Source organism: Neomonachus schauinslandi, chromosome 12 (assembly GCF_002201575.2).
Source record: "Neomonachus schauinslandi chromosome 12, ASM220157v2, whole genome shotgun sequence".
NCBI classification, from domain to species: domain Eukaryota; kingdom Metazoa; phylum Chordata; class Mammalia; order Carnivora; family Phocidae; genus Neomonachus; species Neomonachus schauinslandi.
In genome coordinates, this window is record NC_058414.1 from 94,134,910 (window position 1) to 94,148,676 (window position 13,767).

The 13,767-nt window shown below is 38.0% G+C and overlaps 1 protein-coding gene across 1 annotated transcript; it reads left to right on the forward strand.

Moving 5' to 3' along the window:
- The first annotated feature begins 11,278 nt into the window (after positions 1-11,278).
- Positions 11,279-12,293, forward strand: TAS2R39 (taste 2 receptor member 39). The gene is given in 2 exon segments (XM_021692777.1): positions 11,279-11,670; positions 11,672-12,293. Coding segments are annotated over 2 exon segments (1,014 nt in total).
- The last annotated feature ends 1,474 nt before the right edge of the window (positions 12,294-13,767 follow it).

Below are 13,767 nucleotides of genomic sequence, written 5' to 3' on the forward strand. Positions count from 1 at the left end.
CAACAAAACCAAAAGACAACTGACAGAATGGGAGAAGATATTTGCAAATGACATATCAGATAAAGGGCTAGTATCCAAAATCTATAAAGAACTTACCAAACTCAACACTCAAAGAACAAAGAATCCAATCAAGAAATGGGCAGAAGACATGAACAGACATTTTCCAAAGAAGATATCCAAATGGCCAACAGACACATGAAAAAGTGCTCAACATCGCTCGGCATCAGGGAAACCCAAATCAAAACCTCAATGAGATACCACCTCACACCAGTCAGAATGGCTAAAATTAACAAGTCAGGAAATGACAGATGTTGGCGGGGATGCGGAGAAAGGGGAACCCTCCTACACTGTTGGTGGGAATGCAAGCTGGTGCAACCACTCTGGAAAACAGTATGGAGGTTCCTCAAAAAGTTGAAAATAGAGCTACCATATGATCCAGCAATTGCACTACTGGGTATTTACCCCAAAGATACAAATGTAGGGATCCGAAGGGGTACGTGCACCCTGATGTTTATAGCAGCAATGTCCACAATAGCCAAACTGTGGAAAGAGCCAAGATGTCCATTGACAGATGAATGGATAAAGAAGAAGTGGTATATATATATATATATATATATATATATATTGGAATATTATGCAGCCATCAAAAAGGATGAGATCTCGCCATTTGCAATGACGTGGATGGAACTGGAGGGTGTTATGCTGAGTGAAATAAGTCAATCAGAGAAAGACATGTATCATATGACCTCAATGATATTAGGATTTCTTAATCTCAGGAAACAAACTGAGGGTTGCTGGAGTGGGGGCTGGGGTGGGAGGGATGGGTTGGCTGGGTGATAGACATTGGGGAGGGTATGTGCTATGGTGAGCGCTGTGAAGTGTGCATGACTGTTGAATCACAGACCTGTACCTCTGAAACAAATAATGCAATATATGTTAAGGAAAAAAAAAAGAAGATAGCAGGAGGGGAAGAATGAAGGGGGGGAAATCGGAGGGGGAGATGAACCATGAGAGACGATGGACTCCGAAAAACAAACTGAGGGTTCTAGAGGGGAGGGGGGTGGGAGGATGGGTTAGCCTGGTGATGGGTATTAAAGAGGGCACATTCTGCATGGAGCACTGGGTGTTATGCACAAACAATGAATCATGGAACACTACATCAAAAACTAATGATGTAATGTATGGTGATTAACGTAACAATAAAAAATTTTAAAAAATATATAGTATAAATGAAAACATTCAGTGGAATGACTGGAAAACAAAGTCAAAGAAATCTCTCAGAAATTAGAACAAAATGCTAAAGAGATGAAAAAATGTTAAAGTCTGACAATGAATATGAGGAATTCAGAAAAGAAAGAAGAGAGAAAAAAAGTAAAAGGAATCATTAAATTAATGATTGATATTTTGCCCAAGTTGGAAGATATGGTTTTCCAGATTGAAATCTCATTTTAGTGGGTAAAACAGACATCCAGCAAAAGACTTTATAATGAAAATTCAGGATACTGTGGACAAAGCAAAGTTATTTTAGGACTCCAGAGAAAGAGACATAAATTACTTGCCAAGGAACGAAATAAGCGGAAATAAGATGTGCAGGGGAAAGGAAACAGGATTTTTTTTTCTAATAAATAAAATAAAAACTATTTAGAAATATTTGACTTAGTTGCATTATTTTTTTCCTGTGTCAAGGTAATCCTTTAGAAGATCAGTAACTGAGATGAGCTATACCAGGAACGAAGAGAGGCTGATTTATTTATTTTTAAAGATTTATTTATTTATTTATTTCAGAGAGAGAGAAATAGAGAAAGAGTGTGTGTGAGCAGGGTGAGGGGCAGAGGGAGAAGGAGAAAGAGAATCTCCAGCAGACTCCCCACTGAGCACAGAGCCTGATGCAGGGCCTGATCCCATGACCCAGAAATCACAACCCCAGCCGAAATCTGAAGCTTAACCCCAGAAGCTTAACCAACTGAGCCACCCAGGTGCCCCATATAGACCACCAATACTGGACACTAATCTTGGCCTCATTCACCCAAGCCCTTTCCTTAACCATTGCAGTCAGCTTGATTATTAAACATCCAGGCTGCCTCAGAGACCTACTTAACATCCAAAATACTATGCCATTGAGAACAAATACCTTTTACAATTGTAATACCCATGAGCACTAATCTTTAGAGTTTCTTGATGTAGGATCCGGTGTTTCACTTCTGTGTCCCAAGTGCCTGGTATATAATATGTGCTCAAAAAAATTTATTAGTATGTGCATGTTTTATCCGTTCAAAAAAATTCTTCAAAAGGAAATCATAAGGGAGGTTACAAAATAGTTAGAAACATATGACAACAGAAGTACTACATATCAAATTTGACAATGTTCCTGTAACATGGTATTTAGCAGTAAATGTATATACTTTTCTTTAAAAAAAAATAAGAAAAATTGAAAATCAGTTTGTTTTGATCAAGAATAAAAAAAAGTGACAAAATTAAAGGAAGATGTAAACTTATATTAAAGTAAGTGAAGAAATTAATGCAACAGAAATAAAAGAAATAATGAAAGATAAACAAAACCCAGAACTGAATCTTCAGTGTAAGGGGTGGGAACTCTAGTAAAATAAGCAAATCTCTAACTAGAAAGCAATGAGAAAAGACACAGACTATATTAGAAAAAGAAAAAAAAAATGCAATAACTATAGAATAAATAATGGGGATCTACTCCAAACTCATATGTGTAATATTATGCTAAAGAAAGTTGAAAACCTACATGAAATAGAAATTTTTCTAGAAAAAAAATAATTAAAATTAGTCCCCCTTCCCAAAATTGACAAATTAATTAACCAAGTCACTATTTTTAAAAATTGAATTTGTAATCAAATGTCCACACTGCTGCCCCACCCCCCCAAAAAAGAATTCCTCTTTATCTAATATAATAGAACTTTCAATCAGACACTATTACGTAGAAACAGATTGCATTTCCAAGCCTCCTTTGTGGGTAAATGCTGCAGTATGACTCCAGTCAGCCAATGGTATGCAAGAAGAACTGCTATTTTGTTTCATCACCTTCTTTGCCCCTCTTCCATACTACCACCCTGACTTCAGGTGTCACCATCTTGAATCTGAGACTGAGGGCCACATCCCAAAGAGAGTGGAGCAATGAGCTCAAAGAACCTGTCCCTGAGGACTCAGTAAAGTGAAGTTACCATGTCAGTCACAGACCACTTATTTCCAGACTAAACTCCTATCTTGTGTAAACACTGTGTACTATTGCTGCTGTTGTTATTATGTGAAAAATGGTGTTAGATTAATTGCTTTTAAAAACCGTAAAATGTCAAGAAGATTTTTTTAAGAGCAAATATGAGCCAAGTATAAAATACAACTAAAGGGTTTGTTGTTGTTGTTGTTCTTGTTGTTTTTATGTATAGTTGACATACAATGTTATATTAGTTTTGGGGGTACAACATAGTGATTTGACTAGTCTGTACATTACTTAATGTTCACCATGATAAGTGCAGTCACCATCTGTCACCATACAACATTATTACAATATTATTGACTATATTCCCTATGCTGTACTTTTCATCTCTGTGACCTACTTATTTTATAACTGGAAGTTTATACCTTTTAATCCCCTCATCTATTTCACCCAACCCCCTACCTTCTTCCTTCTGGCAACCACCAGTTTGTTCTCTACATTTGTGAGAAAACTAAAGGGCAAAATGTTTATTATTCTTTCACTGCTTTAACAAATAATTTTAAAATAAAATATGTAGAAATTAGATAAATGCAAAATACTTAATACAATAGTCATCGCTAAGTTGCAAGATTAAGTCTTTTTGATTTTTATTTAAAATATTCTGTATTTTTCATACAAAAAATAATTATTAATATCAAAACTATAATTGACTACATAGTATATTTTCATGGAATCCCTATAAGTAAGGAGAGTCATAAGCATGCACACTGGGGAGAAAAGAAGCTCAGAGCTTACTACATGATGAAAGGTAATTGTGCCAGGAACAAAACAAAACAATCTTAACAACAAAATCAACCAGGGGATCTCTAGAATGTAATAAATGTGAACTGCAAACCTTGATGATATTATAAGATCTTCAAGGACAAATTATCACTTGCCTCTGGATTTGGGATGATAAAGTTTTTTTTAAAGATTTTATTATATATTTTTTTAAGATTTTATTTATTCATTTGAGACACAGAGATAGAGAGCATGAGCAGGGGGAGAGGCAGAGGGAGAGGGAGAAGCAAGCTCCCCACTGAGCCAGGAGACCAATGTGTGGCTTGATCCCAGGACCCTGGGATCATGACCTGAGCCGAAGGCAGACGCTTAACCATCTGAGCCACCCAGGCGCCCCTTAAAGATTTTATTTTTAAGTAATCTCTACACCCAACATGGGGCTCAAACCCACAACCCCAAGATCAAGAGCTGCACACTCCACCAAACTGAGCCAGCCAGGCACCCCTGATGAAGATTTTTTTTTTTTTTTTTAAAGAAAGAAGAGAATGTCTGCTCTTTACTTCAATCCAAGAGAAGAATGAAAATGTGGCAGTTTCTGTGGCAGGAAACAGAAACCAAAGGAAGAAAATGCTCCTTTGAAATGCCATGATAGTGAATACGGAAAACTATCTGCTCAAAGTTTTGTTTTTTTTTTTTCCCCAGAGCCTCCACTTAGAGCAAAACAACTCTGAAAAGCATGAACAAATTTGGAAGATTCACACTATCCAATTTCAAAACTTATTAAACAGTTACAATAACTGGTAGAGTTTGTTATTCACAAAAGGATAGGCACATAGATCAATGGAACAGAAGAGACAGTTGAAAAGTAGACCCACGCAAATATAGACAACTGATTTTTGATGAGGGCGCCAAGGCAATTCAATGAAGAAAGGACATTTCTATCAACAAATGGTTCTGGAGCAATTGTTATCCATATGCAAAACAAAACAAAACACCTCGACAAATTCTTCTCACCTTATACAAAAGTTAAATTGAAATGGACCATGGTCCTAAATATAAAAGATCAAATGATACAACTTCTCAGAGAAAACAAGAGAAAGTTTTTGTGGCCATGGGTCTGGCAGAGTTGTTCAATATAACAGCAAAAGCACAATCCATTAAACAAAAATTGTTAAATTGAAACTTCTCAAAATATCAAACTTTCATTCTGTAAAAGATATTGTTAAGAGAATGAAAAGACAAGCCATGGACTAAGAGAAAATATTTGCAAAGCATTTAGGTGATAAAGGACTTGTAACTACAATATATAAAGAATTTTTAAAATTCAACAATAAGCAAGCAACTAGATTTTTAAAAATAGACAAAAATCTGTAAACACTTTACCAAAGAAGATATACTTACGTCTAATTAGTATATAAACAGATGGTCAATGTCACTAGTCATTAGGTAAATGCAAATCAAAATCACAATGAAATACTACACATCTAAAATGACTAAAAAAAACCCAAAACAAACAAACAAACTCTGCACACATAACACCAACAATGCCAGGTGCTAGTTAAGATGCAGAGCAACTAGAACTCTCACACATTGCTGGTAAAAATGAAAAACAGGGGGTGCCTGGGTAGCTCAGTCGGTTCAGCATCGGACTCTTGATTTTGGCTCAGGTCATGATCTCAGGGTCATGGGATTGAGCCCCACGTCAGGCTCCACACTCAGCAGGGAGTCTGCTTGAGATTCTCTCCCTCCCTCTGCCCTTCACCCCCTCCCCCTGCTTGCACACTCTCTCTCAAATAAATAAATAAATCTTAAAAAAAAAAAAGGAAAGAAAGAAAAGAAAAACAGTACAACTACTCTGGAAAATAGTTCAGCAATTTCTTTAAAAGTTAAGTACTTACTGTACAACCCATATATCCTATTTCTAGGACTTTGCCCAAGTGAAATGAAGATGTTGCATGTGAATGTTTATAGCAGTTTATTCATCATTGCCAAAAACTGGAAATGACTCAGATGTCTTTATAAGAGAATGGATAAACAAACTGATATATCCATACAATGTAATACTACTCAACAATAAAAGTGGCTGAACTATAAATTCATTTAAATGGTTAAATCTTAAATACATTTTGCAAAATAAAAGAAGCCAGACCCAAAAGGCTACATACTGTATGAATCCATTTACATGTCATCTGGAAAGAGCAAATGTATTGGGACAAAAAACAAATTAGTGGTTGCTAGGGACTTTGGGATTGGGCTGGGGAGACACAGATAATTCTAGGGTTGGGGCAGGATGACTGGAGCATCCCATAAGGCCTGAAAGTAAGGAAATAAAAATAAAAATGGAGTCATATCAAAGACATAAGAGCCACCATGAAAGAGTTCCCAATGACCAAAGCTTGAACAATTTGAGCAACATTATAAATAAATATTAGATTGTAACAGAATAAATCTAAAATCCATGAGTATATACTAATGCAAATTAATGTTTGATTAAATAAATAAATGATGGGAAAAAAGAACTCTTCCTTATAGAAGATTTCTAATTAATACATGTAAAAGGAATGAAGAAAATAAAAAATTGGAACAGCACAGCAATGTAATTGTTGCAGTCAACATCTGCTAACGAATGCTGACATTAGTGGAGAAAGGTTTAAGGAAAAGCAAGATATTTGCATAGCTTCAAAGTATCTCCTCCAGAATATTACTGTGGACGTTTTAATTATGTCCACAAATTCTTTGAGATTCCTCCTTCCAGAAAAGAAAGTTTAATTCCTCTCCCCTTGAGTATGGTCTAGATTCAGTGACTCACTTCAAATGAAGAGATTATGAAAGGGAAAAAAAAAAGGAACTTTATGGTGGAGAAAACTGGCAGATAGATGTCATCTTAACCAAGGATGCTCAAGTTTCCCATCACCACTAATAAGACATTGGCATCGTGTACCCCTTGCAATGAGAAGGGTACCTCACCTTTGGAGTATTCCCCCAAATCTGTAACTCCAATCTAATCATGAGAAAACATAAGACAAACCCAAACCAAGGACTACTCTACAAAATACCTGGCCAGTACTCTTCAAAATGGTCATGGTCATGAAAGAAAAGGAAAGACCAAGAATCTATTACAGATTCAAAGAGACTACAGATACACAATGATTAAATGCAACATGGTATTCTAGATTGGATGTTGGAACAGGAAAAGGACATTAGTGGAAAACTGGAAAAATCCAAATAAAGCCCAGTTTAGCTACTAGTATTGTAACCGTGCTAACTTCTTTGTTCTGGTCATTGTGCCATGGTTATGTCAGATGTAAGCATTAGGGGCAGCTGGGTGAAGGGCATATGGGAATTCTCTATACTATCTTTACAACACATCTCTATGTCAAAAACTATTTCAAAATAATAAGTTAAAAATATACCAAATAAACTGAACTTTTTAAAGCCATTTTCTCTGTCCTTAATGGTTCAAAGTCTTCTTCATGAGTTTTCTTTGGTTAGATACACACTTGGATATATTTAGCAAACTGGGTATATCATTCAGGTTCTAGTAATTCCACTGACTCTACTTTAAAAAATCATCTCTTCGCCTAGAAAGGTCACCTCATCCCACTTCAGACTTCCCCTGGGAGTTCCTATCAACAACATTCTTCTTTCCATTGCAGGAAGCAACCTTGCCATAAGCTGTGACAAACAGAGCCTCTTATGAAGTGCCTCTGATGAATGGGGGCTGTGGCCCCTGCTCCTGCCCACTGCCTCTGCGCAGCACCCCAACACTGGGAAGTTTAGCTGCTGGCTGAGGTCTTGCCCCCTTCCTCTATCCTATTCCCCTATCCTCTCTATCTCCCACCTGTGTTTCACAGAAACACAGAGAACTGCTGTGCTCTCACTCAACCTTACTGTTCACATTCCCACACTTGATTTGGGCATCAGACCTGCAGAAGTTCAACATTTATGGGGGGGTAGAAGGTCCTTCTCTGTATGCCAGTCATTACAAAGAACTTATCTGAGCTGAGGGCCATTGATATGATCATTCATTAATTAGCAAGTATCTGGACTGCCTCCCAGGGGGTCAGGTCCTGCAGACTAGAGCTGGGAACAAGACACAGTGGTGAGTAAACAGATGAGCAGAGTCATCAAACTCTTAAGAGAGGCTGTTCCATTTCTCCCTGACAGTCGGAGGCCTGGGTCAGCAGAGTTGGGGAAGAGTCAGTGACAAGAAAAGCGTCATTTAGCCTGGTGATGTGTATTAAAGAGGACACGTACTGCATGGAGCACCGGGTGTTATACGCAAACAATGAATCATGGAACACTGCATCAAAAACTAATGATGTAATGTATGGTGATTAACATAACATAATAAAAAATAAATAAATTTTTTTAAAAATTAAAAAAAAAACATATCAGAGGTCCTAAGCTACTTGTACAAGTGGGTGGAAATAAGCAGAGTTGTTTTTTACACTGTTTTTCAAGGGAAATATTTGGGGTGAGTTCAAAAGTAGGGACCTAAAGATGAGATGGTAAAATTCGTAACAACTTGTCTAAAACAGTTCATCAGGCCAGAAAACCTTTATAAGCTTTTTGACTTTTTTAAAAGAAGCCTTAAGTAAGAAGAAAACCAAATGTTATTAAGATTTTCAGAGACATCTCACTCACCAACCTTCTCTTTATTAGAATCATCATTCATTATGTACATTCATAAAAGTCCATTTACTCTGAATTGAGAAGTCAATTTTATCATTTGTCCTATGCTTACATTTTAAAATCAGAAGCAACCATCCCAAGATAAAAGTGACTCTTTCCTTCATCTCTTTTAGTTTTAATATTCCAAAATTGATTGGGTGACTTGGGTGCTGTTTTTACCCTAATGTTTGTTAGCCTACCTTGTAAAGGAATGGGGAACTTTTCCTTTGTTAACAAAACAAAATTCAACCAAGTACATTTAAAGATCTAACTGACTTTATTAAATGATTGATGAAATGGGCCACACCTCACCTGGCAAGTACAGAGGCACTTGGAAGAGTTGTACAAAACGGAAGGTTCATATAGGAAGGAGGGTTGGGCAAGGAAGTTATTAGGGAAAGAAAAGAAAAGATTGCTCTGGGCAAGGTCACTTTGTTTTAGGGGAAAGGGCAGAGGATGTGATCTTGCAGATTACTTCATCTTCCTTTGGGGGATGGAGAGAGCAAGTAACATATTACTTCTTTAGTGCTGACCAGAAAATTCCTGACTGACCAGTTAAGACAATATTTCTGGGGGAAACTGAAATTGCAATTAGATTGAGTATTAAGCCCCGGTTTGGGAACTCAGCTTAAGTGGCACCATCTTGGGCCTGTGGTTTTCTTTTTTTTAAATACCTTCAAACTTCATTTTTCCTAGTGTTCTCTTTAAAATGAAAGTGCATGTGTTTAAACATTTATACGTAAAAGAAGTTTATTATCTCTCAAGTAATTTGTTTTGCAAAAAATTTCTATCTCTTGAAAATTAGAGTCTTCTTGCCTTACTATTGTGATATTGTGAATAACGTCTTTCGTCCCATTTCTCCGGCAGAGCTCCTAAAGCCCTTGGAATTTCCGAAGGCATAAGCATTATAAAGGCGTCTTTGGTTATGTTAATGATGTGACTTTCAGACCACACCTAAACTGGGGTGGTTGCCAGGAGAACCAATCATTGATTAGAGGTTTGGAACTTTCAGTCCCACCCCCTGATTTCCAGAAAGGAGAGATGGGCTGGAAGTAGAAACAATCACCAGTGGTCAACGATTTAATCAGTCCTGCCTATGGAATGAAGCCTCCCTAAAAATCCCAAAGGATTGGGTTCAGAGAGCTTCTAGTGAACATGTGAGGTTCACTGGAGAGGGGATGGAAGCCACATACCTTGCCCTCCTCATCTCTTCCACCTGAACATTCATTGGTAGCCTTTATCATACACTTTATTATAAAGTTTATTATAAAACTGGTAAGCTGTTTTCTTGGGTTCTGTGAGCCACTTTGGCCAATTAATGGAACCTGAGGAGGGAATCCATGGGAACCTCTAATTTGCAGCTGACAGGTCAGGAGCACAGGTGACAACCTGGATTTGTGATTGGCATCTGGTGTGGGGGCAGTCTTGTGGGACTGATCCCTTAACCCGTGGGATCTGATGCTATCTTCAGGTAGTTAGTGTCCGAATTGAGTTAAATTGTAGGACACTTGGCTGGTGTCACAGAATGGCTTGGTATGGGTAAAAACACACAACCCAAAAACCCACACATGTGGGGACCAGAAGTGTCAGAAGTGAAGGGTTCTGTGTAAGAGTAAAGAAAATCTTGCAGATAGAAAGCTGGGCTACTTTTTTTTTTTTAACTCAATTATTCTTCCCTTAAATAGTGAAGACATCATAAAAGACTATCAGGAAAAAAAATGTTACAGTCAAACAACCCTGAATTTAGTCTTTGGCACACACAAAAGGATCCACAGGTCCAGGAAGTATAAATAGTGGGGAAGAACATAGAATCTGGTACCAGGTAACTTGGGTTAGAATCCCAACTCTGTCTCTCTCTAGGTGTGTGACTTTGGCCTCAGTTTCCTCAGCTGCAAAATGTAGATAATAAAAGCACAGTCTTTAAAAATAAAAAAGTACATTCTTCATTGGGTTGCTGTGAGGCTTAAATGTGATAATATAAAGTGTTTGAGAAGTGCCTAACACATAATCAGAACTATATGTCTCTATCTCTATATGTCTTTGAATTTATTATTATTATTATCATTATTATTATTATTATTTTCAATCAGTTCCCTGAGGTCACAAGTGAAACTAAGTTAAATGGTGACTTGGTGGGGCACCTGGGTGGCTCAGTCATTAAGCGTCTAACTGCGGCTCAGGTCACGATCCCAGGGACCTGGGATTGAGCCCCACGTCAGGCTCCCTGCTCAGCTGGGAGTCTGCTTCTCCCTCTCCCTATGCACCTCCACCCAGCTCATGCTTTCTCTCCCTATCTCTCTCTCTCTCTCAAATAAATACATAAAATCTTTTTTAAAAAAAATGGTGACTTGGTGGGCAAATGTTCAACTTAACTGGCTCTAGCCAAGGCCATGGCTCTCAATGCCATGTTAGTGGTTTATAAACCAGCATCTACTCAAGTCCTCCCCTGGGCCCTGTAACTGAACCAACACCAATACAACGGACATGGAAGAGGATTATAAAGCAAATCCTTCCATCATTTGCATCTCCAGATTTAGAGCTAAGAATTCTGAGATAAACAAATGGAGTGAATTTGGAAATGATGCATCAAAGACTTCCTCCTGTGACATGAAGAGTGGGAGCTATCAAGGATCTGCCTAACAAATGCTAGAGAGACATTTTCCTCCAGACACCAAAGAGGGGTAACAACTCAAGATGACCGAAACCTGCAATCCCCCAGAAAATGAATTGTCACCATTTCACATCCTCTGGATTTTAACAATTATAGGCACTGAATGCATCGTTGGTATCATTGCAAATGGGTTCATTATGGCTATAAATGCAGCTGAATGGATTAAAAATAAGGCAGTTTCCACAAGTGGCAGAATCCTGTTTTTCTTGAGTGTATCCAGAATAGCTCTCCAAAGCTTCATGATGCTAGAGATTACCTTCAGCTCAACATTCCCACGTTTTTATAATGAAGACCATATATATGACATGTTCAAAGTAAGTTTCATGTTCTTAAATCATTGTAGCCTCTGGTTTGCTGCCTGGCTGTTTCTTCTACTTCGTGAAGATTGCTGATTTCTCCCACCCCCTTTTCCTCAAGCTGAAGTGGAGAATTTCCAGATGGATGCCCTGGCTTCTGTGGCTTTCGGTGTTTATTTCCTTGGGCTACAGTGGGCTCTTCTCTAAAGACATCTACACTGTGTATTGTAACAATTCTTTTATCCCCTCCTCCAACTCCACTAAGAAAAAATACTTCCCTGAGACCAATATGGTCAACCTGGTTCTTCTCTATAACCTGGGGATCTTCATTCCTCTGCTCATGTTCATCCTTTCAGCTACCCTGCTGATCATCTCTCTCAAGAGACACACCCTCCATATGGAGAGCAAAGCCACTGGTTCCAGGGACCCCAGCATGGAGGCTCACATGGGGGCCATCAAAGCTACCAGCTGCTTTCTCGTTCTCGACATTTTCAATGCAGTTGCTCTATTTCTCTATATGTCCAACACCTTTGATGTCAACAGTTCCTGGAATATTGTGTGCAGATTCATCATGGCTGCCTACCTTGCTGGACACTCCATTCTACTGATTCAGGACAACCCTGGGTTGAGAAGAGCTTGGAAGCAGCTTCAGCCTCAAGTTCATCTTTACCTAAAAGAGCAGACTCCATGACTGACACCCACAGAGTACAACAGCACCCAGTCCAACCAACTCTGCCTTTCCCTTACCTCGACCCCTCTCTACCTCCTTTCTTTCCCAAACCTGATCCTTTTACCTGATGTGTTTTTTTTATAGAGAAGGCTGATTTTCATTTTTCTCTTTTGCTTCATGGGCACAATCATTGTGATGTTTGACATCCTTTACCTGAGCCTTCCTCCCCTTGCTCCATCTAAAGCAGTGATTCTACACGTTAAATCTCTGGGAGAGATTTTTGAAAATACCAATGTCCAAGCTTTACCCCTAAATCAAGTCAAAATTTTTGGTGTTGGAACTTAGACAATTCTTTTAAGTTCTCAAGGTGATTGTTTTCTAAAACCTAAAACAAAAATTTTTAAGATGCTCAGACTGACTTATAACAAGAGGAAAATTAAGACTACTTCGAGATATAAGTTTTCGCCTATCAGATTAGCAAAGATCAAAAAGTTTGCTAACACACTACGTGTGATTATGGGGACCAGGCAATCTCATAAATTGATGGAAATATTAGTTGCTGCTTCCTCAAGTACAGTTTATAATACTCATGAAGGTACATACTTTTATTTGACAATTTTACTTGGGGAATTTATCTTATAGATATATTTCAGTACATAAAAATAGAGAGGTACCAGTTATTTATTGCAATACTTTGCATCTAAGATGGCCATATTTATTATTAAATGGAGCCACAACTAATGTTGAATCACCAATCTTCAATCTATGATAAACTCACCAAATAAAACTTATTCTACTTTCTCTTCCTATCTGTAAATAACTGGGTTAAATTCCTCCTGAAATAGAGACCCTGTTTCTTTCTTTCTTCAAGAAGATGCAAAGACTCTTCTTAAAGAGTCTTGTTTTCTGAACTTCCATGTCCATGGGCTTCTAAGACAAGATAAATAAAGTTAAAGAGCAAAATGTAAAGAAGACCTTGAAATTTTGAAATGTTCAATCCAGGAGAGAGATGCTACCACTTGAATCTATTCAGGGCAGGTCTGGACTTTGGGCTGCTTCGTTACTCATGACCTGTAGTGGAAAGGGCCACCCTGAGAGAAGAAAGGGTGAACTACACTCCCCCATTTCATAACCAGTCTACAGGACAATCTGTAAACATGGACACCTCTGGGGGTGTCCTCACTGGGCCAAAGACTTAACTGTGTTGGCCAGTACTCCTCACCTGTGCCATCCCTAAAAGTTACCAGCAAGTAAATACGACTTGCTGTTGAAACCATGAAAGTCTTCCAGGAAGGAACATGACTGTTCCAGGTGTGAGTGTTAGACGTTCATCACTGGTTGTCATTTAATCCTTATCAAGGTTGTTGTTGTTTAAAAAAAAAAGTATTTGATATTCAAAATGATGTCATGCTTCCTTGTACCTTAACAAATGGATTCTGAATAATATACTGGATGCTAAGAAAACTGGTAAACCTGTTTTGTAAACATTCTCAGG